General features: G+C 35.1%; 1 protein-coding gene across 2 annotated transcripts in view; it reads left to right on the top strand.

Annotated features, from left to right (window-relative positions):
* Positions 1-26,808, top strand: part of ARID2 (AT-rich interaction domain 2) — a 109,418-nt gene that overhangs the window by 56,159 nt on the left and 26,451 nt on the right. For both annotated transcript variants that reach the window (XM_074827398.1, XM_074827399.1), the window contains exons 4-13: positions 7,251-7,384; positions 8,222-8,440; positions 11,159-11,226; positions 19,815-19,881; positions 19,967-20,217; positions 21,368-21,464; positions 21,543-21,752; positions 22,130-22,297; positions 23,547-23,622; positions 26,599-26,733. In XM_074827398.1, the coding sequence (XP_074683499.1) occupies positions 7,251-7,384; positions 8,222-8,440; positions 11,159-11,226; positions 19,815-19,881; positions 19,967-20,217; positions 21,368-21,464; positions 21,543-21,752; positions 22,130-22,297; positions 23,547-23,622; positions 26,599-26,733 (1,425 nt within the window). The remainder of the gene's footprint in view (positions 1-7,250; positions 7,385-8,221; positions 8,441-11,158; positions 11,227-19,814; positions 19,882-19,966; positions 20,218-21,367; positions 21,465-21,542; positions 21,753-22,129; positions 22,298-23,546; positions 23,623-26,598; positions 26,734-26,808) is intronic.

Below are 26,808 nucleotides of genomic sequence, written 5' to 3'. Positions count from 1 at the left end.
TCTGATAAAGATGTTAGCTTTTAAAAAGTTGCAGCTTTTGATTGGCACCACAAGTTCATGAGTTGTCCCTTGTAAAGAAGTTACATGTACAACTGGGTAAACCATGCATGAGTGCAAGTACCAGTGTGCTGCATGTATTAGGGAGGAATGTTATTGAAAGGTATTTGTTTTTTTCACAATCTTAGAATAATAGGTAGCTTTTATTTTTTTTTTCCTCTGCTGCTTCCAATATTTTTAGTTACTTTTATTGTTTTACCCAAGCATGGACCCCTGTTCTGAAAATGTTTCTAGTTGGCATACAATTGCCACCATGGGTTTCCTTAGCCTTTCAGATCAGGGCAAGAGTCATGTCAAATTAGGGGCAAAGAGAAACTGTATGGAATGATTGTCATTGAGAGTGACACAGACTGGAATGTGGAGTAGTGTGAAATCCTTATTACAGTAAGGATTTTGTCTCATGATTATCTAGGATGTTGTTGGTAGCATTGCAGTTAGGGAGAGGGGATGCAAGAGAATGAGCAGGAAGAGCGTGTCTGCCTTGCTTCATAACAGAAGGTGTTCAGGCTGACTGAATGAGTGCAAGTTCATGTTGTCAGTCCTCTGCTAATAATGCTGCCAAAAAGACAGTTCTGAGAAAGATCAGATGGAGAGGTCTGGTAGGAATGGTACCTGCTTGTCCTTCAGCTGAATATAAAGATAAGGAATTGGTGGTTGGACTGTGATGGTTGATGCTGTTTTCACTGTTTTGCCAGGCACTGGCTTAATATATATTTGGCAAATCTACTGTGTCCTGGTATAGGGAGCCAAAATATGCAAATAAGCTAGATGTTTTATACCAGTAATAAGATAGGTTGACAAATACTAAGAGAGTATGTCTAAATTTTCAATTGGAGACCATCTTAATCTAAAAGTTTAGATGCTTTTTTGTTCAAGTTCTTCACTTTTGCAAGAAGCAGATTAAAAATGTACCAGAAATGTCCCCCAAACCCTAGCTTAAGAGCTTGCAGCATACTGTAAGCCCATACAGGGCTACTGTTAATAGTAAATTCTGCATACCACTAGCTGTACCTAGTGTAGACTTCCTTTTATTAGCATCTTTTCCCAAATATCAGAAAACAAGCCTGAAACTAACTTGACTGAATAAAAAAACCTGTGTTGTTATTCAAATAAGTATTTTTAATGGAGAAAAAAATATTAGCCCTCTTGTTAGAACTTACTTTCTCCAGACCTGAATGAAGGTCAGAATCATAGAATGACCTATTGAAATTCTGTCACAGGAACAGAATGTGTAATGTATGAATTTGTTTTTCAAAGGGATATTATCTTTTGATTTCCTACTCAAGGGACCTTAAAGGAACCGAGTTTTCAGAAAGCATTGAAATCACTTGCCCTTCAAAAAGTAGCCAGCCTTCACATGTCTCTGGTTGCCTATGTATTTTCCCATATTTCAGTACTTTGCGTATCCTGTAGTTCTAGCTATTCACCAGATGTGTGTGTGTGGCTTGCTGGGTTGTTTTTTCTTGTTGTTGTGTTGGTTTTGTTTTAGGGCTTTTTTTTTTGGGGGGGGGTGGGGGTGGGGGTGTCCATGTTTGTTGTGTGGTTTTTTTTTTTTTTTAAATTAAGCCTCTCAAAATAGAGGTGTGAAATAAAGCTGAAAAGAGGGAGTGGGTGTAAATTGCCACTGGGTTTCATTGCGTTTCAGTTTCTTGGATATTTTGGACCATGTGTGCACTGGGCTAACACCAGTTCAGGATGCTGTGCTAAGAGTATGGAGCACCTTTCAATGTATGTACTGAAGGCAGTTTTCCTCATTACTCCATTCTCACCAAGGTTTCAACCTAGTACTTAGTTTTTTTCCTCAGATGTCTTTGAAACTTTTACATCCTGTATACGTTGCTTGTTTCATTAATAGTTTTGTTCTGGTCCTTCATTTATTCAGTTGCTTTAGTTCTTTTTCATACATATTAGCTGCATCTTTCTCTTTCAGGGCATAACTGTTCAGTTGGTGTTGAAATTAAAGAAGACTGGAAGATTAAGACCTCTATTGTTGATGTATACTGCCTCTGACTTTGCTAAATTAAGGAAGCATTCTGAATTCCTAAAAACCTTTTTCTGTGATCAAAGTATGCATTTCTAGTCTATAGACACAGATCTAAGTTGTTTTGAAACATGAGATTAGCCTTTTGTAACTATCTCATTATGATGTATGAGCTTTTGTTTTTCTGTAATAGAAAATTTTGGTTTTCAGTAATAGAAAAGCTTCATTTATTATTCTTAAATTTCTTGTATCTTTAGAGCAAGACCTGTCTTTATGATAACTATTCTGCTATTTGCATAGTAGCTGTATGCCAGACTGGTAAGATTAGAATTTAAGACTAGTAAAGCTCATTGACAAGCTAATTTACAAAGCTCCTTCTCTACACTAAAATCCTAGGTCATGCATTCCCTCTGCAGGAAACGAAAGGAGGGTTTGAAGGATTGAGGTCTGTACAGCTGTCTGTAAACAATCGGTACTTCTGTAGGAATCAAACAGCCTATTATGGTCTGGTTATTATGGTTGAAATTCAGTAATACAGTGCAGTTAAACTCGATGGATTCAGAAGTAGTGAAACATCCTCCCTTTAAAAGGAATAAGTGTATGTGTTAGAGGTTCAAGGTCTTTCTATTTGTCATGTGGGTGTTTTTTGTAGCCTTTGTAACTGATGCTTTGATGTTGTTGTGGGCTTTTTAATTTTTTTTTTTGTTGTTCCCCCCCTCAGCAAACTTGATTAGTTTGGGTGAGGTAGGAAAGAGGGAGTGCTCTTTGAAGAGGTTGAACTTTGGTAAATTGAATAACAACAAAAAGAGCTAAGAATTTAAGAAAGTGAAATTAGTACTTGCTTTGGCATAGGGAAGAATTAGATCATTGCTTAAAGCTGATTTGAATCCTGGTTTCCTGTGAAATACTTAATAAGACATTTATGAGAACTTTATGAGAGTTGTCAACACTGAAAAAAATTACAACTGCTTTAGTTCGCAAAAGTCTTTTAATTTATACATAAATGTTTTCTGCGTTCTGCGCCACTCCCCCCCCATTTCTTAGTCAAACTGAGTGGGAAAAAATGTAATTGATTTCAGAGAGCAAAGAAGGAAAGTAGATTTTGAAATTGCAGAGTTTCTGTGTTTGACAGAACTGTTGTAACACATTTTAATAAAGTAGGAATTAACAGAGGAGCACATCTAGGATATTCATACTGTTCAGCTCTGCTGGGACGTGATTTTAATAAAAAGCATAAGGTTCAGTATTTGTATTTTAAAGTATGGAACTACATAGATTATGATATATGTTTTGGATTTTTTGAAAATGCTTAAATAGCTATTCATTATTGGATAATGGACAAGTCCAGAAAAAGAGGATAGTAGATTTACAAACTATATTTTGAGTACTATATGTGTTTCTGTATAGGGATTTCTACTTCATCTTATTAAATATTCTTATGAAATTGTATATTCAGTAATGAAAGTGTTTTATGCTAAGCATAAGCTCTGACTCAGACCAGCAAATACAAGGAAGTTAGATCTAGCCACAGCACTTCTGAAGTCCCATTAGACAAGCTAAGTTAGTCTAGCTTCTGCCAGTGTAGAAATGGTGCATGCGCATCATCTTCTTGCCATCCTCAGCTGTGTACGCTTGCAGTTTCTCCTGCATCAGCTCTACTATTCATTTGACCACTATTCAGTTTGGAAAATCAGTGGAAAGCCAACCTAGAATCCTCTTCATTTGCTAAATGATCTCTCTGAAGAGTGAGAGACTGGATTGTCAGAAGGAGGGAAAGTCAAGCTGTCTTTGACCTACTCCTTTAGGTCTTAATCATAAACACACATTTATGTAGGTTCTGTTTAAATTGATTGGACTTAATTCATAGATTGGATTAATCTGATTCCAGACGTCATGAAGGCCATATCTTTTCCTCGACGTGTCTTTTCCTCAATTTCAACAGCTTTTGATGATCTCATAGTACAAAGCAAAGCATATCTTGTGCATGTGTGAGGAAGACCAGTTCTAGAGTTTTAGGTTTCCTTTTCACTTGGTATCAGAAGTTAGACTGGTTTTGTGAAATCATCTTTTCAACATTGGTCACCTCAATTACAGTACAAACTCATTCAAACCATGACGACAGTGATGATGACAGATTCAGTGATTTACTGACCTGTTTGAAAGACAACAAACAAATGCTGGTAGCAGATAGAAGACTAGACTTGCAGTGAGCAGCATTTAACTGAAAGTATTTTAATTGTTCCCATGGTTCATTTTGGACCAGGGTAAATTGGAAATACTGTGGTTCTGTGTACTATCAGACTTGCGCATAGTTCAGGATCTTGCACAACTGCGTTCTTTCTCAGAATTTTAGAAGCCACTATTAAGTTTATTTTAAAATACCGGTCACTGATGCGTAGAGGTGGAAATTTAGCCTGTCAGAATACATAAACCGCTGGTATTTTTTTCAATTCATAGTCACCACAATATTTTCTGAGTTTGGAATGGTCAGAATAGGGAAGAGATGCTGGTCAGTATGTAGGTGCACATAGTTCAAAACAATGAGCCTTAAATAAATGCTTCTGTCACTGGAAGAGTAAAATACTTTCTAGATGATTTAAACCCATGAATTTCTGGCTTTCACAATCTGAGATGAGTGTTTTATTCCAGTAAACCTTGTTTTTGTAGCTGTGTTGGGGTATCTACACAGTTATTTTGAGAAACCAGTACAGATACACTTCAGAATGCATGGAGTCATGGGACACCTAAGATTATATAGTGCATTATTCACCAGGCATTCATTTTTTGACTGTACACTTGAATGTTTGGCTTTGCTACTATAGCATCATGCTTCTAAAAATCTTTTTATCAGTTATATTCCACAGTGTGTGTATTTCTCTCTTCACTACTTTTAAATTGCTTAATCCCATACTATATTTAATACTAATCTTCCATGCAGAGCTTGAGCGTGGTTCAGAATTGAGCTCTAAAGATGCTCTCCACATATATATATATATATATATATATTAAAAAAACCCACTACTTGTGTTGGGTTTTTTTTTTTCGGTTACCCTAAAATGTTTAAGAGGTTCTCAAGTAAATGATAATATGGAAAATGGAATTTGTCACGTCTAATTTTTTTGTGTGTGTGATTGCTATGTTCAGTGATGTAATGTTCATTTATAGAGTGCTTAACAATTCATTGATACTGGAAGAAAAAAATATATTTTTTTTAAAATAAAGCTTGAATACTTGAAAACACATAAATAAAGCAGAATAAAGCTGTGGTACTGTTTCTCTGATAAAATGCAAGGAGATAAAATAATAAACCAGTTATGTAAATACTTAGGTCAGGCTCTCTAAAAGACCACTTTGTAGTAAATGTAGCAATGTTAACAAATCTAAAATGTAAAATCTAAATGTAGCAATGTAGCAAAAAATGAATTCTTTAGAGGGGACGGTGGGGTATTTTATTTCTGTTTTTCCCCTTTGGAGTAGTGTCTTGCTCATGTACTGAGAATCACTTTTTGCCATACAGAAGCTATGGATTGTATTTAGTTTTAATCTTTGAATATAAGATGTAAGGTAAAGGAAAGAAGTGGGATAAAAGGGTAAGGAAAGTGTGGTGGAAGAGAAAAATTAGAATTTAGGTTTTAAAACCTGTGGGTAGGAGAGTGGTGAGCTATGAGTTCTAAAAAGTTATAAATAATTTTATAGGATTTTACTTTTTTGCAGATTTTAAATTGGAATGTAATTCACATAAATGAGGATTTTTAGTTTAAAGATAAAAACAACCATATTTAAATGTAATTTTTAGTCTGTTAAAAACCGTAAAAGCAAACTATAGTACAGGGAGAATTTTTGCTGACTCCTTAACTCGCTGAAGTCTATGTAGTAAGGAGGGCGCTACAGCAATGGTTGACCTAACTTTAACTAATATAGTACTTTGAATGTCCTGAACACTAGTCAGATATGAATCATAGTTGCATGTGATACAGTACACCATGATATGCCCTATTAACTCTGAAATTTTTTCCTTTCTTCTGGAATGTTGCATTTTCTTAACAAAAAATGTATTTGGTAACATTTTAAAGGTATAGTTATGTCACTGATATCTCACTTCATTAAATAAGTACTAATTGAATGCATGTGAAATGTTCCCCAGAGGTCAGTGAGAATACAAGTTTTTTTAAAATCTTTCTGATTCACCATGAGTTAATGAATTCAGTGTCTACTGACAAAAATGATACTAAAAGCTTGGTTTTTTTCTCATATATTAGATATTTTTAGCATATACAAAGAGGAAGATAAATGTTTTAAATGACTTCCTGATTATACAATATTCTTATGATTTAGTTGACTTGATATTGTCAGTTTTCAGCTCAATGGAAGTTTGTAAATTCAGGCAGCTTTGTGATCTTGACATAATTTGGTGAAGGGTTTTTGCAACTATGTATCACTGAAGTTAAGGGGGACTTACAGTGGGACTTTTAAGTTGACTTCATATATTGGACTGTAGAAAGTTCTGAAAGTTAGTTTTTAATGCTAAATTAACTGTTAATTGAGATAATTAATTTACCAAGGTGATTATTTACTTTTGGTATAGATAACTTCTGTGCTTGCAGTCCATTCTGTGTAGAGTATATCAGCATTTTTTTTTCTTAAGGGGTTCTAAAGGATTTCCAATAGTCCATCAGCCGCAGCCATGGCTCAGAACTTGTGATCCTGAACTGTTGCCCTCGGTATCCCTGAATTCTCTTACTCTTGTGTAGTTGCTAGAACTTGGTATGTTTCTCTGTAGGTCAGGCAAAAAGAAAGAAGTATTTTTCTGGACTTTACCTTAGTATGTGTGTTGGTAACCTGCACAGGGTAATTTTATGATGCTTCCACCTGCAGATTTATCTTGGGTAACAAAAGCAAAAGCTGATTTGGGAAAAATGGATTTAGTCACAAGAGGTCTTAATGGGTTGCAATTTAGCTAGGGATTGTTGTTGAGAAATATGAGGAAATTTACTATTTAAATCCACAATTCCACATATGTACATTTTCTGTATCACCTATTGTCGGTCTGACTCACATTTTATGTTTTATACCACTTTGACTATTGTTTTCAGTAAATCTACATGTTTGTGCAGTTTGTTTCCTTTGGCAGTTCAGCTCTTGGGGGATGAAGGATTTAGTTGTGCTATATATATTCAAAACCTTTGTTGTGTTTTTTTTTTTTTCATTCCAGTTATCTAGAAAAGTATGAAAAAGTCCATCACTTTGGGGAGGAGGATGATGAGGTACAACCAGGCAATCCAAAGCCACAACTTCCTATTGGTGCAATTCCAACTTCCTATAACTACCAGCAACACAGTGTGTCAGGTAAATTTTTGAGGAAGAAAGTGCTATTTTTTCCATATATATTTTGAAAGACTACAGAAATAGTGTGTAGATAAATTTACAATATTGTTAAAACCATCAAGTCTGTAGGTCACTCAAATTATCAATTTTATACACTCAAAAACCTTTCCACTGTGAACCAAAACAAAATAAATATGAAAATCCATAAGCTATTTCTCTTCTTTACAAATGTTTCTCTTTCTGATCAGCAGGGCTAAATAGTTCCTTGTCTTGAAAAAAATGTATCTTGAAAATTTGCAAATTGTGCTTCTGTCACATCAGTCATTTGTCTACAGAGCCAAATACCTTAATTGATCATATGATTAATTAAGCTTTAAAATCTGAGGAATAAAGCACATTTTTAAGGAGCCAGAATCAACACCATTGTAATTTAGAGACCAAAGTATCAACCTTGAACCAATAAACAAATCAGAAGCTGGTAGACTGTGTGGAATGGATGTGTAATTTGTTGTGTAGAAAGTAACTCCAAATTGTATTACAATTTGTTTTAATTAAAATTTGCATTTTCAAATCTTTTCTTTGGGAGAAGATACTGCAGTATTGCCTTCTGGAGATGATGAAGCAAATAATATCTAACTGGAAAGGTGTACACAGCTAAGTAGAATGTGTTCAGCATTTTGGCCGAAGACGAATGGAAAAAAAAAAATGAATACCATAAAAACCTGTTAAACCCCACAATACCTTATTAATAAACTTTTAAAAACTGCTTATCATTCATAATAATATTGTTAAACGTATCATGAGTATTTATTAGTTTAGCTGTGAAAATGTGGTTGGTCTGTTTGTTTTCTTATTTAGATTACCTTCGTCAAAGCTATGGGCTGTCTATGGACTTAAACTCACCAAATGACTATAATAAATTGGTGCTTTCACTGTTATCTGGACTCCCAAATGAAGTGGACTTTGCAATTAATGTATGTACTCTTCTTTCAAATGAAAGCAAGCATGTTATGCAGCTTGAAAAGGACCCTAAAATCATCACATTACTGCTTGCAAATGCTGGGGTGTTTGATGACAGTAAGTATATAACAACATTGTTGCAACTAAAAGTGTCAATACCTGTTGTAGCATCTTTAACAACATCTGATAATTAAAATGTTTATCATTTATGGCACTGTAATATACTTATATATATATTTTTTTTAAACTTATCCACAGTTTGTCAGACCTTACCAAGTACCTTTTAAGTTAGGTAATTTAAAACAGTGTTATTTAATAGTTTAGTGAAATGTAAGAATTAGTTTTTCAGTGATAGAGTTTAATTGTTCAAGATGCTCAGATTTACAGCATTGGATTTCCACCAGCTTTCTTCTGAATTTGCAGGACCACGCTGACTTTTTATAATTCTTTACTAGTAGCATTCACAAATTTAAAAATTAAAAAAGGGCAGTCTGAAAACAATGACCCACTAAGATTTTTATCCTGATACGTCACTGCACATTCAACCGTATTGAAATGCGGAATACAAAACTCAGGGGATAAAAATCTTAATCTGAGTTTCAGAATTACTTAATGTGTTAGCACATAAATTTTAAGAGACAGTCTGTTCCATCAGAATACTTCAGTATGTGAAATAAATTCTGGCTGTTCAGTGTCACCTCCATGCCAAATTGTTTCTTGTTAATTGCTTGTTTGTCTTTCTGTCACGGAGAGGGGGGAAAAAAGAAACCCAAGTTAACCCAAACCATTCTAAAATCATAACAGCATAGCTCCTGTCTGGTGGTGGTGGTAAGGAAGTATTTACTGGTTTTATGTACTGATTTTTTTTTTTTTTTTAAATACTGAATTTCAGAAATTACCCCTATAAGAAATTGCTCAAATGAGCTTTTTCAGCTAAGTATGTTTAAGTCTGCTGGTAGAGATGATCATATCTATTGGAGTATAAATCTACTTTGTATGGTATGTCAGAGATTCTGCTTTAAAAATGTGGGGAAGAATCAGTGTTAGACATTGTATACTGTTTGGTAAGGCTTTTTTGATCATGCAATTCTACATAATGATTTGTAGCTTCCCTCTTGGCCCCCCAATAGTGCATTAGTGTTCTCCCGTGTGTCTCTTAGTTTTTGGATTTGTACCCATGCCCTTCAGATTTAGTTAGATCTTGGGCATTTAGTGTCTGCATCTAGCCCAGTCACAACAATTTACAAAGAAAAATACTTGAAGCTAAAGTGAAACTTAGTCCTTCATGTTAATGATTCCAGGATGCTTGCTCTCTAGATTTTTGAGTTCACCATTGCTCCCCTGTTCTTTTGATGAAACTTCTATGGACTTAGGAATTTACAAATAATTTAATCAAGTTTTGTGTTGCTATTTCGTGATTGGGGGTGGGGGGGATGTTACAAAGATAGACAGTGTTTTTTCGAGTTCTTAACTTTGGCTCTGAGAACAGGCTTGTTCCATAGCTGGTCTGTACTAGTATTTGTTATATTGAAAAATATTTGAGGTAAAGCTGAGAGGATACTGTGGATCTGCTCTTTCCATTCCCTGGGGAAAACTTCCTTTTTTTTGCTTATCTGATAACATCTTCTGGATAAATCCAGGGGTTGTCCTAGGAGCATTAGGAGGACTAATTGGAACAAATTGGGGAAGGAAAGGGGGTGTGTGTTTACTTATTTTTGAAGGATAAAACTTAGATTTAAAATACTTATATGCTTTTATATTATAAATAATGAAGGTAAATCTGTCAGAGGTGGTGATTAAATGAAATCTGTAATTAGCAAATTCAGGTAGTATGAAAATACTGTCATGAGAATTTCAGGTGGAAATAAATGATAGCTGATTAATGTGGGTTTTAGATTTGGCTTGTCTAATTAAGGTTTTATCATTGTTAGTTTTTATAGTGCAGAGTTTCTAGGTAACAAGAAAAATACGTCTTCCCCCCCCCCCCCCCCCCCAATAAAGTTTGAGATGACAGTTATATTATATTGCAGGTGATAGAGCAGCCCCAGGGGTTTGGGGGTGTATAGTATCTTCTATTTGGAGTGCTGCATAAGCCTTGGTTTGGATTCTATGAGTTGAAAGGTGATATGGTCTTGGAATAGAGATTTGTAGCATTTTGCTCAAAACAATAAAACGTTATGAACCAAAATGTTTAAGTGTAACTTAAATGTGCCATTAGTTTATTAGAGAACTATTGCAAGACAAAGTTTATATTTTTGTATTGACTCAGTCCTTGAGACAAATTGAGTCTTTGCCGCTTTCAAGGAGCAATGATTAGAAAATGTGTGGTAGTGGCTCCACCAAACACCTGAGAACACCCCTTATGCTCCCGGGTTAAATATTGACTTTCAGTTGAATGCTGTCAAAATCTCACTGCTACTGTTACGTTTTTTAGAAAACATTAGTGGGAATTTGTTTAATTACTGAAGTGGTGTATACAGCTTACAGAGTGCACGTGGAAAGCAGTTGTTGATGTGAGGTTGAAAATTGAGCAGTCATCTTGACTCCTGGAAAAGAGCTATGGAGAAGTTTCCCATGTGTTTTTTAGAAGGTTCACAAACTAGTCTGTTCTTTTATGGACTACTTATTCTCAATTTAAACTGCAAAAATTCAGTAGCAGTTAAGTAAACAACTATAGAAATTTCAGCTGGTTTATGCAGGATTTTTTTTTTAATTAAAAGGAAACACTGGAAGAGTCTGTAGTGTTGTTGAATCTTTATTTAGTTCATGGATTAGTAAAAAGTCAAACATGTTAATTTTTAAAATTTTACTAAATTCTGCTTTTTATGCTTAAAGCTTTAGGATCATTTTCTGCTGTATTTGGAGAAGAATGGAAGGAGAAAACTGATAGAGATTTTGTTAAGGTAATTTAAAAATTATTAAAATAATTTTGAGCTGCATATGGTGGGTATCAAGTCTTTTAAAAAGATAGAAAATTGTAAGATATACTAGCATATGTCTTTAGAATTACTATCAACGTTATTCCTTTGATTTAAATATAATAGGACACTAAATCACAGTTGTCATAAAATGTTTGGATAAGCAGGAACAAATGTATTAAGAAAAATCAGGTGTAGGGAAATAAAGAAAGAGGTTCCTTGTTTTTATAAGAAAGCTTGTATGTGTGAAGAAAAGGAAAACTGGCCAACATATTTAACAAGAGAAAACATTGCTGCTTTTTTTAAAAAGTACCATGATCAGTAAAGAAACATTTTGGATTATGAAAACTAAGTCCATAACATAAGAAGCATAGGACAAATTTAAATAAGTTAGCAGTGTTGCAGGTTTGTTTCAGTTACAACTATTTTTGCACAAGGCCTTTTTATCTTTCCACTAGAGGGCACGATCTACTGTACAAATAATGAAATGAAGTAAAAATATAACTAAAATTTCTTCGCATAAATGCTTCCTCTTTATTCTAGGTGAGCATTTTGAGGTGAATGAGAGCATGAAATATATTATAGCTGGAAGAGGCTTGACATTTCAGCATATTCGCTATGATACACAATTCCTTAAATTGAATTTCAGGTGATGATTCATGTGGCTAAAATAGAAGAAAGCTGGATTGAAATATATTTTGATACCTTGTGCTTTTTGTTAAGTAAAAATGTGGAGAGATAAGCTGCTGAGTTACTTAGGAGCTCATAGCTGGGTTTCTGCTCCATTTCTTAATTGTCTTGTATACTGAAATGTCTTACCAGTATTATAGAGTAATATTCATTAGGAGCTTTTTCCATTTGTCTTTTGTTTTATTTTTATGTAACTCAATTTTGGGACAAGTTGGACCATAGCAGTGTGGTTAAATAAGTATTGCTGAAATATCAGTGAATAAATTTCCTAACCAAAATTTCCTAGGTAAAGTTAAGAACAAAAAAGTTAGGCTCTCATATTGGTAGTATATGAACTTGAAAATGTGGCTCAAATGTGCTGAAGGTAAGTGTAAAAAATAATGCTCCATAATATTTGTTTCCTTTTTCCATTGAAAAATAGTCCAGAAGTACTGTAGGTTGTGTTTTGGTTTGATTTTTTTTCAAAGCACTTAGCACTTCTGTGTTGACTTCACCCTAAACTGTCACAGACTGTTGCTGATGTAGAGCAGCAAGAAGCACCATGTCTAGATCTGTAAACATTTAAAATTACACAGAATTCTAATATATTATATGTTCATTAATGATATAAACTTAAGTAATTGTGATAGATAAGGACAGATGGTTCTGATAAATGTTTTTAACGAAGTGCTAAGTAGAACCACTGTAACTGCAATAAGGTTTACTAATAAGAAACTTGGATGCTCTCCAAGATCTATTTTTGAACATTACAGCATGTATAGTAGCACTCTGTAGTGAAATACTGCTGAAAACATGTCAGAAACTAACACCAGATCTAAAAATATCTCTAATGCCAAGAATCCAGATTTTTCAGAACATCTTACTTCAAGCATTTGTTTGACCCTACTACTAGAAGTAATTTATTTTGTATTGCAGCTGTGGCTGTGTCAAAACAGAAATCGGGAGAAGCATTACGGGAGCTTCATGACATAGGAGAGAGCTATTTGATTGGCAGGGTAGAGATTGTGTATCTGTTTTTTTAAAATTTACAGCTTTAAGATTAATAGAATGGCTATTGAATGTGTGTCCCTCCTTTCACTGTTCACATTATCTTTTTAAAATTCTTCTTTATTTGTTTGGGTTTTTTCATTTTGCTGCCAGTTGTTTGTGTGTTGATTTTGTAAGGTTTCTCTACTATAACGGTAGCAGATTAGAAGTTTGTGTGAAGATGAAAATGGAAAAGAGTTTTTAAGTGGGAGAGGAAAAATGCAGAATTATGAATTAAAGTATAGTGATGGCATGAAGACACAAACATTAGAGATTCATAGAAAGCAGAATGGGGAAAACAATTTCTTGAACACGTGAATTCTAAACTAGTAGGAATTGATAGAAATTTTGTTGAGTTTGTAAAAGTTACCGTCAGACCATAGTGGATCTTTCATATTTTGGGGTTGAAGGGGGTGGGAGTGGCTGAGAAATACTAGAAATCTTGAAGCTGTTCTGAAAGTTATTCTCAGGGTTAAGTTCAGGATTCATAGAGAAATCATAAACTTGGATTCTTGGCAACTGAATGTCAGTTTCAGTATTGGTATGCTAGTTTTATGCAAAGAAAAAAAAATTGAACTACTCTTTGTTAGCTGAAAATACCTTTTCAAGTACACCAAATGCTCTATCAGATATGTTCAGAATATTTGGCACTTCATCTGTATAGCTACTCTTACTAACTTTCTTCCAGGCTTCTTTTCCTGCCTGTTGAAATATATGAACATAAACTTGGAACTTTGGATTTTATAGGGCCATTTAGTTTCTGTATTTCAGTTACATTGGGGGTAACTTTAGAATTATGTATTTATACTAAAATGTTTTGTGGAAGCATTTAATGTTTGCTTAAAAAAAGCTTGATTTAAATTTTAGTCGCTTAATAATAGTAGTATTTTAAAATTAATTTTCAATAAATAAAAATGACTATTTTTTTCTTTATTGTTTTTATCTTCATTCTACTATAACTTGGCACACTGAGTGGTACAGCATCACCATTAGTATTTCTCCCACCCTTAAATATCTACTCAATAACTGTTGGTTGGTTGGTATTCAGTCAGCTCTTGATTCTGTACTAATTTATCATAAAGAATTTGTCAATTGTTTCAGCACCAATACTTTGATTTTATACTCTGCTGTTCTCTAATTTTGACTTAAAATCATTATACATTACATATGCGGTATCATGATTTTTGCAGAACAGTCTACCAGTTTGGTAATGTCATATTCATGAGCAAAGGAGCTTGCCTATTTATAGTTGTGTCCTCCAGCATCACTACTGTTCCAGTTGAAGGTGAAGATGAAAAACGTGTTTCTTTATACTAGTCTTTTGAGGGAATCAGTTACCTCCCCCCACCACCCCAGAAAAAAACTGTTCAGAAAATTTGTAATTTCCATTATCTTATCTGCAGCACTGCATATTTTCTCACTTTCTGCAGTGCTTTCCTCTAAACTGAATCAAATGTCTCTACTAGTCAGTGAATCTGTTCCATTAATTGTCAAAATTTTAATACCATTTTAGTTGAACCTTCTGTTATCCCTTATAGCTATGTTAATTTGTTGCTTTCTGCCCTCTCGATTTTTCCTGGTGCTGTCAGTAAGCTTAAATCTCTGTTTAGTTGGAATGACTGCATGACCTTACTTAAGGATTGAAACAACTGGCATTTAGCGAGTCATCTCATGTCTTGTCTTGTTTTGTTTTGTCATACCCATCCCCAAGCTCTGATGACATTTTGCTCAGATATTTTCTCATCTACTCTGGAAGCTTTTCCATTTTTAACTGTTTCATTTCGCTTTGAATTTCCTCATATTAGCAAGGTTCACTTGTGAGTGTAGTTTGTCTTTGAGAAGTGACTTGTTTATATTAGCATCAGATAGATTTATGTTTTTTCAGGTATTTCTTTCATGTCTCCAGCAGCTGCCTACTATTGGATGTAGTATATGGATAACTGCATCACATTTCTTGATGCAAAATTCATTTCTGTTTACTTCAATTTAAGCATTTGGATTTCATGTTCTTGGACTTCTTGGGCCTCTAGCTGTAGTGGCCCAAAATCCATGCTTATGCAGTTTTGGTGCTTGCTTTATTGCTTTGCTTAATGCTTTACTTCCCTGGTTTCCTTTTTTTTTTTTTTGTGAAGTTCTTATTTTGTTGTCCAACTCTTTCTTCATATAAGTTTGATAGTAGTTTTCTTTACTGTGCATTTCTTCTTTGAATCTTTCTCAGATAGTGAGTAGAGAGAGATCCTTATGCGTTTAAATGCCTGAAATACTTTTCAGATGTCACCTTTCTTGTCTCTCGCAGTGACCTGTCAAACTGACTTGACTCTAGTTGCTCTCATGTTTTTCTTGGACAATAAGTAGTCATGATCATTGCTACATTATATGATTTGTGGACTGAAACGTCCATTGTTTTTATGGACAGTAATTTGATTAATCTGATTGCCAGTGAATTGTGTATAATCTTGTGCGTCTTTTTCCAGAGAAACTTGGCTACTGACAGTAATCAGATTGTGCATGTGAATCAAGTTCTCTACCTTTGTCCATTATCTCTTAGAATCTGGATGTCACGTAGCCAATCATTGTTTGTTTGCTTCCAAGTTTTAGCTTTATGGTCCTATTAGCAGTGTGTTACGTCATCTAAAATATATGTATTAGGAATAACTGTTGATAAAGAGCTTCAGTTTTTCATTCATTCTTGTTCATTTCTGCTGATAGGTAGTATCAGATTTCAGCTATCCATAGTTTATAGTAGGGAATAAATAACTGCTTGTGATGCTGTATTGATTTTTTTCTTGCCTCTGTGATATGTTTTTCAAAGGACCACCCAGAAAGCTTGACAACTCATCTTTTTCCACTTTTTTTCTTTCCTTTGGGCAAACAAAAATTTTGTCATATTTCACCTTGTTCTCTTGTAACAGATAGGTTGCCAACATTGTGCCTAGGTTATTTAATTCTATTTTCCACTTCATCATTCTCTTCCCACCCCTATCCTTTTCAGGGATCTTTCTTGCTTAGGCAGGAAACAAATGTTGAGTGGGCTGAGAGCAATGAAACCTGTCTGCTTAAATGCAAAAAAAGAAGGTGATTCAGACCAACTCTTTCCTTGTAAAGAAAAGGTGTCTGAACACCTTTATTCAGAAGTACAAGATGGAGATCACTGTAGGTAATCCTAGTGCTTTCGAAGAACTGGGTGGGGTTTTTGTCGTTTACTGGCAGGACATGTGATTCCAGTGTGAAGATTTGTCTGAGACATGAAAACATCTGTATTTCACCAGAATCACAGAGAATAACTTTCAGAACAAGGCGTAATTATTTTTTTTTTCTTGGTGTTTTTTCCCTACTGTGTTGTAAGGGGTTTGTAATTAACAAGCTTCATCATTCCAGTTAAGGAATGAAAAGTATAATTTACCTTCCTGAAAGTCTTACCAAGGGCTTATTTTCTTTTGTTCATTCTTTCTTTCTAAAGAGGTCTTAAGTGTCCTGGAATCTGCTTTGGGTTTCTTGAAGTCCTCTGTCTGAGTGAAAGACGCAGAACTCATATTCACTATTGTCTCTGAATTATTGTTTATAGGGGGTCCGCAGAAATCTCTTTGTCGTAGCATCTCTCAACAAACCCAGGGGTTTTTTAAATGTTTGGACAACTTGATATTATGCCTGATAATTTGATTGAGACTTTGATTGTCATAGGCTAGGCTGACTGCACTTTAATTCTTTACATGACTGTACATGCAGTGTGTAAGAGTATTGCTTCAAGCTGTTTGTTGTTCCCTGAACAGAACAGTAACTTTTCTGAAGAAGATAGTCAACTCTCCTATGTAATGGTGCCTGCTAGAAGACAGCTGCTTGGAATCAAATGGAAAATTGTTTTACCATCTAAACTAGAGACAGATGCCTCTTTCCTTGGTTAGGAACTCGCCTTGACTATCTATGGTAAAGTTTTCAGGTGTTTGGGGCTCAGTAGAGTGATGTATCAGGCTTCCATCTGTACATTCATTGTTGTAACATGCTTCTCAACAGCTAAAATCCTGGGTAATCCTGACCCCTCTATAGTTAGCAGCCCATCTCTAAAATAAATAAATTAAACACCACATATAATAGTTTGTGTCTTAGCTGCTTGGATTTCTGAACACATTACTTACTGATAAGTTGTTTAAGTTACTGTCTTGTTGAATGGAGGCTGTAGGATTAAGATTTCTGAGTTCTTTGGTGATACTGCTGGAGCTTTTGCAGAATGTTTGAAATCTTAAAATCTGCAAAGTGCTCACAGGAAGCCTGGTTTGCTACTGCAGTAGGCATTTCTTGGTTGCTGAAACATCCATGACAGATGCTGGCTTTGGGAATGCAAACCTACAGTTTTGAGCAAGCAAAACACTCTGGGACACTTCTGCAGGTAAAGCAGTGTTCTTGGTGAACATTATCAACCACAATGCTTCTGCATGTAGAAATAAACACACAAGAGAGGAAAAAATACGGGGTTTTTTAATTGTTCTTTTTGAAGTGTATTGTCTGCATATTATGTCCTATCCTGCAGATTCTCTTCCTTAGAGCTTTAAGAGCCTTTCCAGATCTCTAGGACTTAGAGGAACTGAGGCTGTGGGGATACATGCTACTCTAGTGTGCTTCAAATAGGTAACAGTGCTTGTGCGTATGCTCTAGGTAATCCTGAGGCAAAAATTCTGTAGTTGGAGTGTTAGCATCTTACGCTCACAGCATGAGTGTATAATTAAAACAATTTGAAGAGTAACAGTTATGTGTAAGTAAACTTTATTTGGTGCCTTGGTGTATCTCTCACTTCAACTTACAGAATGAAGCCATGTTCTGATCTTTTCTGAAAAAGATAATCTCATCTGAGTTGACAACTAGCATTGATTGACAGACTGCTTCTTTAGGAAGGGGAGACTTTCTCAGTTGTTCAAGCAACTAGCATGGATCTGTTTATTCTGCAAGTTTTAGGTGAGATGTACAGTTTTCCAACATGGTATTCCTGTCTCCTTCTTTAGCCATAGCTCTTTGAGGCTTTATCTTTAGCAGTGTCTGTAGTGTCTTCATCTGCAAAAAACTTAAAACCTCATTTTACATCCCTTTGAGAACATGTCCAGGATGATCTGCCTTCCAGATAGAAAAATTAGCTCCTTTATGACTTAATATTGCCAGAGGTTTTTAAATGTATCATTTTGGACTATGCACCTAAGTATTAAGTGGTGAAAAGTGGATTATTGAAGGATTCAGCTAGCAAAATGTGATGATGCTGTTTTAACATTTATCGTGTGCCAGCAGTTTTAACACTGTATTGTTCTTCCAAAGAGATTCAGGTTGAAGTTGGATACTTTAAGCATCTCTGTTCAATATTCGCTTTTAAAAATCATTAACTGATTAAACAATTAATCTTTAAAAGCCTCTGAGGTTTTTCTTTTTAAGTAGCAGTGAAATGTGAAGGCTTAGTGTGTTCATTGCTTTTCCAAAAGGAAACATCCTAAAGGAAAGTGTGTACTGACAGGTACATTTCCAGACAATATATTTGTGTGCTTTTTAAAATAATGACTGAAGCCTCTTCCTTGAATAGTCTCCTCTTAAAAGTAAAGGCAGCTCAAAATGAAGTACATTCTGCAAATCTTACCTGCATGCCTTGGTCTTCTGTGGCTTTTGATGATAGCCTCAGTATTAATTAGAAAAATCTGTTTGTCACAAACAGTAGGAAGTCAGACGTTTTTCTGGCTGTTGCTGTCTTTGCTAAAATGTGGTAATAATACTTTCTGTGCAAGTAATCCTTTTTACGAAACAGCACTTGGATGTCATTTAGCAGCATTGCAGTGGAAAATAAAATTATTTTCCTTCCAATTTAGAAAATCTGTAGTATTGTATTTTCCAAGAAAATAGTAGTGTCAAGCTTGTTATGAATGCTGTAATTTAGTAATTACATTTGCATAGCAAAATTTCTCCTGCTGTTCAGCTGGTTGTACTTCCCATCCTTCCCTTTATTCAGATTTATTTGTGGTTTTATTCTGTGATCATAGCCAAAAGAGGAGCTGTATTTCATTAGTGAGTCAAAAGAATGTATGAATTTTTATTAGTCAAAGGAATGTTTATATTTTTGTTGTAATATACACATTAGAATGTATATATCGTTACATACTTGTAAATCAATATATGTCACTGTGTATTTTTATTAGTTTGCAAACCTTAATCCCTTGATTAATTCTTGAATTTCAACAGGACTAGTGACATGACAACCATTTACAGATCAGGCTGTATATTTGTAAAGTAATTTGAATTTCAGTGTGCTGAAGCACTCCATTTTTGCTCATATTTATAAAGGTTTTTGGTGATGGTGGTTGATGCTTCTTGCTTTTCATTGATTTATGATGATGTTGAAAAACATAGCAGAAGCTTTAAAAAGTCTCTCCAGATAGAAATCTGACAGTTGGACTTCTAGCAGGAGTCTAAAATCTACTGAAACTGAGAGGAGTCACCATTTTTTGCTTTAGGAGTTCACTGTAAGGTGAAGGAGGATGAACTGTACTTTTTTCCCTTTAAATTGCCGTATTTCTAATTTTTTGTGGAAAACTGTCCATATAGTTTCAGTATGTGCTTCAGGAAAGTACTTCTGTGGTAGCGTTCGTTGATCATGAATGAATGCATACTTTGAGTGCTCTCAGGGAGAAGTTTCTTAATGTAAAGTACTGAATATCTTGCATATCATCCCATGAGTGAAAAATGTGGCTACCATTACATGAATCAAGGTATTAGGAAATTTTAAAAGAACAATCCTTTTCATATTTTTTCAGTATTTTAATGTAATAGAAATAATATTAAAAGAAATATCATCCCCTAGAAATTAAGTGTATTTTTAATTCTTTCTTCAGTTTTGGAAGGATATTGTTGAGGATATTGAAGTTCGTGATCTAATTTCTGACAGAAGCAAATCTCAAGGTGAGACATCTTGACTAATCTTGATACATACATGTTGGTAAATACAGTAAAGGAAAGACTAAAATTTTTTTTGTTTACTTTGTAGATATTCCATCGGAAGAATGGATTTGGGAATCCTTATTTCATCCACCTCGCAAATTGGGCATTAATGATATTGAAGGGCAGCGGGTACTTCAGATCGCAGTGATTTTACGTAATCTTTCTTTTGAAGAGGGAAATGTTAAACTTTTGGCAGCTAATCGTACTTGTCTTCGGTTCCTGCTACTCTCTGCTCATAGTCACTTTATTTCTCTGCGGCAGTTGGGGCTTGACACACTGGGAAATATTGCAGCAGAGGTAATGTGCTTCAAAACAGAACAATTAAAATATAATTTGGTAAAAGCATTACTTCGGTGTTAATTAAATGAATTACTTTCTTCCTTAATCATTGGATGAAGCAGGAAATAAATTATTCTCTGAATTTGTAAATAGCAATTTGAAAACAAGTATTCAGAGCCAAAACAAAAATACAGACTGCGTGTTGTCAGTTTGCTAAAATAGAATCACATGAAGAAAACTGATTGTATAGGGAGATACAAGATATTCATAGTGCATAATTTTCAGTTTAGTTTCCCAGAGAGAAGAAAGGAATATAATTAAATTCTGCAGACTGGACACTAGCTTCTTCACTTTATAACCTGTAGTCATAACTTCAAAATAGTACATTTGAGAAAGGGGTGGTAGAGAGTTTTGTGCTGTATGTAGTGGGCACCAGTAAGCTAGTTATATGCCACTGGGTATAGCACCTGAGTCATATGAGGCATCCTTTTGTTTTCAGAGAGGTTTGAATGTAATAAAATACACTATTTCAGTATGTCATATCACTGTGCAGATAAATTATACAGATTTTATAGGTAGATATGTTCAGATATTCCTTACATTTTAAAATATATATAAATTTAAGTAAAGTGGGTAGTATCAGAGAATGAGGCTTGGTATCAGTCTACTGTTTTGGTCTACTTCCGAATATCGAAAAGAAGATGGCATTTTCATTTATCATGTATCCAGCTTCTTTTGAATAAGAGAGAATGCTACATATTACAGTGTCTGAGAGCTCTGAGAAGCAGAAGTAGATAGAAACAGGATGAATGATTGTGATAGTGTTTGGGAAGGAATGTTTGTTGTTACTCAAATTCTGGGTTTTGCTGGATATTAAAATATGTTTGTGTATACTGTTGGCTGCCTGGGAATAAAGTTGTTTTCCTTATTCTGAGCACTGGAAAGCGTAAATTACACTGCTGCTTCAGAGCAGAATTGGGGGGGGCTCAAAATGCTAGCTACAATGAAAAGTTCATAGGGTTCTGTTTTTGTGAACACAAATGTCATTTATATGTTCTGCATTTAAACACTTTTGAATCTTATATTTTGATATGCAAATTTAAGGATTTGAGCCATTAGCAGTGTATGGATAATGTTAATCATAGTTTTTGTTTTTCTTTCTCATCAGCTTCTTTTGGATCCTGTTGATTTCAAAACTACTCATCTAATGTTTCACACTGTTACAAAATGCCTCATGTCAAGGGATAGATTTTTAAAAATGAGAGGTAAGATCTCTAGCTATTCTTGTTGTTGTATTAACATTGTAATTATTGCTGTTTAAAACTTTTTTCTTTGTTCTTCAGGCATGGAAATCTTGGCAAATCTTTGTAAGGCTGAAGATAATGGTGTCTTAATTTGTGAATATGTGGATCAAGAATCCTATAAAGAGATCATATGTCATCTCACACTACCAGATGTGCTGCTTGTAATCTCAGCACTTGAGGTGCTGTATATGCTCACAGAAATGGGAGAAGTGGCCTGCTCAAAGATTGCTAAAGTAGAGAAGAGCATAGGTAAGGGAGAAGCAAATTCTATTACTCTCACTTATGTAGGAAAAAAGACTTAAGAATATATCGTGTTCAGTGGTTAAAAATGTGGCTTGCTTGTGTGTGTAGCTTAGGGGTGGATATTAGAATAGGAAGTTTTACTAAGATTTATTCTTTGTGTCCTCAAGAAACTGATAATGCTAATAACTAGGGAAGCTAAAACTTCTGAAGTTTGTTTTTTTTTTTTTAATGCCATGAAGGGGGGGGGGGGGGGGAGGGGAAGTAAAAATCTGCAGAAACTTGTTTTGTTTCAACACATGGCAATTTTAAAACAAATCAATATGTCCCAGCAGCTCATTTGTCTTGTCCTAATGTCATTGTTGGTTTTACATTTAATACTTTAGATACATTAGTATGTCTGGTTTCTATGGACATCCAGATGTTTGGACCTGATGCACTTACTGCTGTAAAACTCATTGAACATCAGTGCGTTAGCCAGCAAGGAGTACCTGATGTCAGACCCCAAGTAATGGATCATGGTTCTTCACAGGCCCATGCAACAGGTGTCCCAGGTTAGTATCACTGCAAGAGAACATATTCTTCTACGAAATCTTTTGTGGCATGTCTGACTTTTGTCTTCTGCGGGTTTCGGATTAATTTACATAAATAAGTATAGCATTATGCATAACATACGACATGTTTTTCAGACACTTGTTTACAAAGCAAATATAAAACTGTTAGTCAAAACTGTTGTGAAACAAGCTTTAAAACAGTTTTAATACTTTTCAGTTGCTAATCTGAAAATTTACTGGAAGTTATGTACACTCCTTATTTTCACTTGTGCAGTGGAAAGAAAAAGTATCCATCCTAGATTGTTCCCACAATTTGTAGAAAATGAGAGTTCCATTTTATGTTGTGTTTTACACAGAATATTATAGGGCAGTAACATATAGTATTTGATAGAATTGATATAGAGATGAGATAGACACACAGTATCGTGCCTCTGTTGCAGCTGCTAAACAGTTTATTGTGATGTGAATGAAATGTTAGCTGTTGTTTAAAGCTTGAAAAGTGTTCCCTTAACTGTAAATTAAATTTTAATTATTTTGGGATTAAAAACTGGTCCTATGGAAGTTGATGCACAGCTAACTATTATTGATCAGGGGAATAGCATGTGTACCTTGTTCTGTCTTTACTAATAAAAGCACATAGCAGTATACCACAAGTGCACACAAGATGGAACACAGCTATTCATTCTGGGGAAAAAATGGAGAAAGAACCATTACAACAGACACTGGCTTGTGTGTTGTTAAGTGTACTGTTTCTGGAATGGGAGCAGATACCACAGTGAAAGTGACTGGAAAAGAATGTGACTAAGGGAATGAGCAAGAGTGAATGGAAGGAGCCAATGTGACATCGCAACAAAATTCTTTACATTATATTTGCTTCCACTTAGGAACTGGAAAAATAGTTGCTGTGTATTTGTGCCTGTTCTGGTGCAGTATTGTGCCACTCGTACTCATTACTCCGTACTGAGATCATGGATCACGATTGTGAATCTGGAAGCTGTTGTTCACTAAGTGCTTACATCATCATTTGCACTTCAGTGGTGGCTCTGGCCTTGGCACACCCTGCTTCACTTCTGTAAATTGTGGTGCAAATCTGTAGTCTGCTCAGTGCACCATTGTGACTTGCCTTAGCTGGATACATCTTTGCTTACAAGCACAGGAGAAACTGTAACAGTCATGGAGTTGAAGTGCTTCATTCCGGAGAAAAAAATCATTTCAGCAAGTGTTTTTTTGTTCCCTTCATTCTCCACAGCCTCTAGGACAGCACCACATGTTGCTCCACCACCCGGAATAGTAGAAATAGACAGTGAGAAATTTGCATGTCAGTGGTAAGTGTATAGTTCTATTCAAATACTTTATTAAAGAACAAATAAAAATGCCTCTATTCATGTGTCACAAAATTTTCTAGCTTGTTTCTATTTACAGTCAGACTCATTTTTCTGAAAAGTATAAAGCAAAACCATTCTGTCATTGCTTTGAAGAAGTATGAAAGAAAAACTCAACCAGAATATTCACTTTTCAACAGTTGATACTTTTCTGTCTTAGAATAGAGTTTAATTTGATTTTTAACTCTGATCTTGATTTTGTTTATTTTTTAAATTGTCAAGCAGCATTATCTGTTTCATGAGTGTTTTCATCTGGTAATGTGTTACTATATTACTGCACCAATATAAAAGTTATTGCCAAATTATGAAGCTAGGCCCCGCAAAACTCTCATGTGGTCGTTGTCAACCTCAAGCAAGTTAAGGAAGATCAAAGCTTTTTCCATCCAAATACTATTGCTTTCAACTAATATTGCCATTGTCAGATATTCGGGGAAAAACTATTCCGCCAGTTCTCATGTGCACTGAGGGTGACCTTTCTGAACTATTTGACTTATGTAAATCTACTCACATTCTAAATATTTGTGTTAATGGATTCTTGATGGATCCTTCCACTTCCGCTGCTTCACAACTCATATGTTCATCCGTTGTCTTACTGATCAGACAAGGGCCTTCAAGATAAAGTGGGTAGAATTTGTCAAAGCTTAGTGCTTTAGGTTATGATTTAGTTTTACTTCCAGCAAAGCTTCAATTGTATGGGGAAAACATTGCAGATTCTTGTTGGTCAACTGATTGTTGTTCACATGCTTCTGTTTGCACACTGCAAAGTATTATTAATGTGCACTGCTGAAAGACTGACAAATTTCGCATTTAGACATTTAAACAGGGATACCTGGAGTTGGAATCACAGCAGCTCAATTTAGCGATCTGCAAGTTGGTCTCTAGCCAAAACTAGTTTTCTGGGCTGCCTTTTTAAATAATGGAGTGGGAGATTCTCCCAATAGTAAAATGAATTGCCTTTACCCGCCTAGTTTCTGATGAGATTATGAGTTACCTTCTGGTGCTGCCTTCTCTCTCTTGACTATAGAGAGCACTAGACATCTAGCTTTCAATAGTAAAGTTGTAAAATACGTATGTGTAGGTACCATGCTGCAACTGTGTGATACCATCAAATGACAGAAAATACTGAAGCAAACTATAGAGCATTATATCAGGGTCCGCATAGTTTCTGATTCTGTGTGCTTCTGCAGCTGTCAGTGTTGAATGCTATTATTTTGTGGTTGATTTTCTTCTGATTAGTCTTAGATAGGTATGAACTAGTGAAAAATAATAATTAACATCTAGTCCTGAAAAGTCTCCTTAAATACTAACTGTGCTGCCAACAAAAAAAAAAGTCAAATTGAGAGTAGAGTAGTAGCCTCTTCCAAGCATTTTCATCAATGCTAATGTGGAGTGTCTTACATTGATGTAAATTTTCATGGTATGTTTTGGTCATTGCTTCCTATTGAGAGAAGTGGGAAAATGAGTGAATTGTAGCAGTAGAATTTAGAAAAGCTTGCTACTTGGAAGCAGCAGAAAGACAAGGTATTTAAACAGACCTTCCTGGATATATTATTAGCCAGCTTAGCCTGAGTAGGAGTCCTTGTAAGGTAAGTGCATGTGACAGTAAAGTGCTAATCGCAGATCCCATTTCACCATTAGAAGTCCTGAATATCTTCAGTTTGCTGGTACCAGTGATAGTGTGTCAGCCTAATATGACATACCCAACTGAGCAGTCAGTTGTCTGATATGCCAAATTTAATTAATCCCTACACTTTCTGTTATATAGTGTGATCTCAATTTTTGTAATAATAAAATTGTAACTCAACTGCAAGAGAAATGGCATTATACTTACTCTTTACGGGTTATGAGAGAACACAATTTAAAGAATATAATAATTTGTTTTTTCTCTTTTAAAGCATCTACTTATATTGGGAGTGTAGGACTCTACAAAGGAGAATGCAATGTAGTTTTCCAAAGTGTTAGCACCAGGAAACGATGACAATTTAAAAAATATTTTTAATGTGTCTGAGCCAATATGCTGGTACTGGTATTTGAGCATTGTGTGAGCGTTGTTACTTATCTCCATTTGCTGCTGGGGATGAATTGTTCCCACGTTTCTGGGTTGGAATAATGGATCTGAAAGAAATAAAATTAAACTGTGAGAGAAAGAAACATTTTCTGTCAGCTTCCTTGTTGGGGGTTGGATGATCTGTGTGCTTGTGGAGACTCTGTAGGAGATACAAATACTTTCTCTCCCTGGAAATTGCATGTTAGGCAAAACAGGTTGTTCAAGGATTTTATTGATGTCTCTGTAGTGTGGGACTCCAGGAGTGGGAGTGTGTGTGTGTGTGCATCCTCTCTTAGAATCCCAGTCCCTTTTCTCCTGCCTTCCCACCTCTATAAGAATGACAGGGTTGAGAATGTTATTCCTAGCCCTGGCTTTACTTGTATTTTAATGTAAGACTCCATAAGCAGATCAGTTAACAGAATCTTGGTTTTGATACAAATGTTAACTTCTGCTAGAAATTTCTGATGAAGGATTATCTAGCATTCAGTCCATCTTTTGCTAAAGTGGAATCATTAAGAAATAAGAACAGAGCTGTGGGGAGGGGATGTCACCAAACAAGGCATTCTTTTTTGGTTTTGTTTCTGAATATAGAATAAAAAAGGCATATATAGACACTCTTTTGCATATTACATATGTAAATAAGAGTTGCATGTAAAACTGACTGCCTGTGTTAGAGGTCCTGTGTGTTGAGTTGTAAGGAGGGAGAAGGAGAAAATGTGGAACAGACATTTGACAAGACAATATACTAAAATGCTATTTTCCATGTTGTTATCAGGCTTCAAAAGTCATTGTGATACAGTCAGAAGTGTTTTAAAAGGGTTGTTAAAAATACTCTCTATTTTGCTTCATAGTTTGGTTTTTTTCATCCTCAGGCTGAATGCACATTTTGAGGTGAATCTTGATTGCTCAGTCTCTCGAGCAGAAATGTATTCTGAATACCTCTCTACCTGCAGTAAATTAGCTCGAGGTGGAATCCTAACATCAACTGGATTTTATAAATGTCTGCGGTAAGACAAAAATTCATGCAACCGTAAAGAAGCACTTGCACATGCACAGTATTAACCCGTAGCTTTAGATTTCTT

Source organism: Strix aluco, chromosome 5 (assembly GCF_031877795.1).
Source record: "Strix aluco isolate bStrAlu1 chromosome 5, bStrAlu1.hap1, whole genome shotgun sequence".
NCBI lineage: Eukaryota > Metazoa > Chordata > Aves > Strigiformes > Strigidae > Strix > Strix aluco.
The sequence above is the reverse complement of the archived record's forward strand: the minus strand, read 5'-3'. Positions and strand labels throughout refer to the sequence as shown.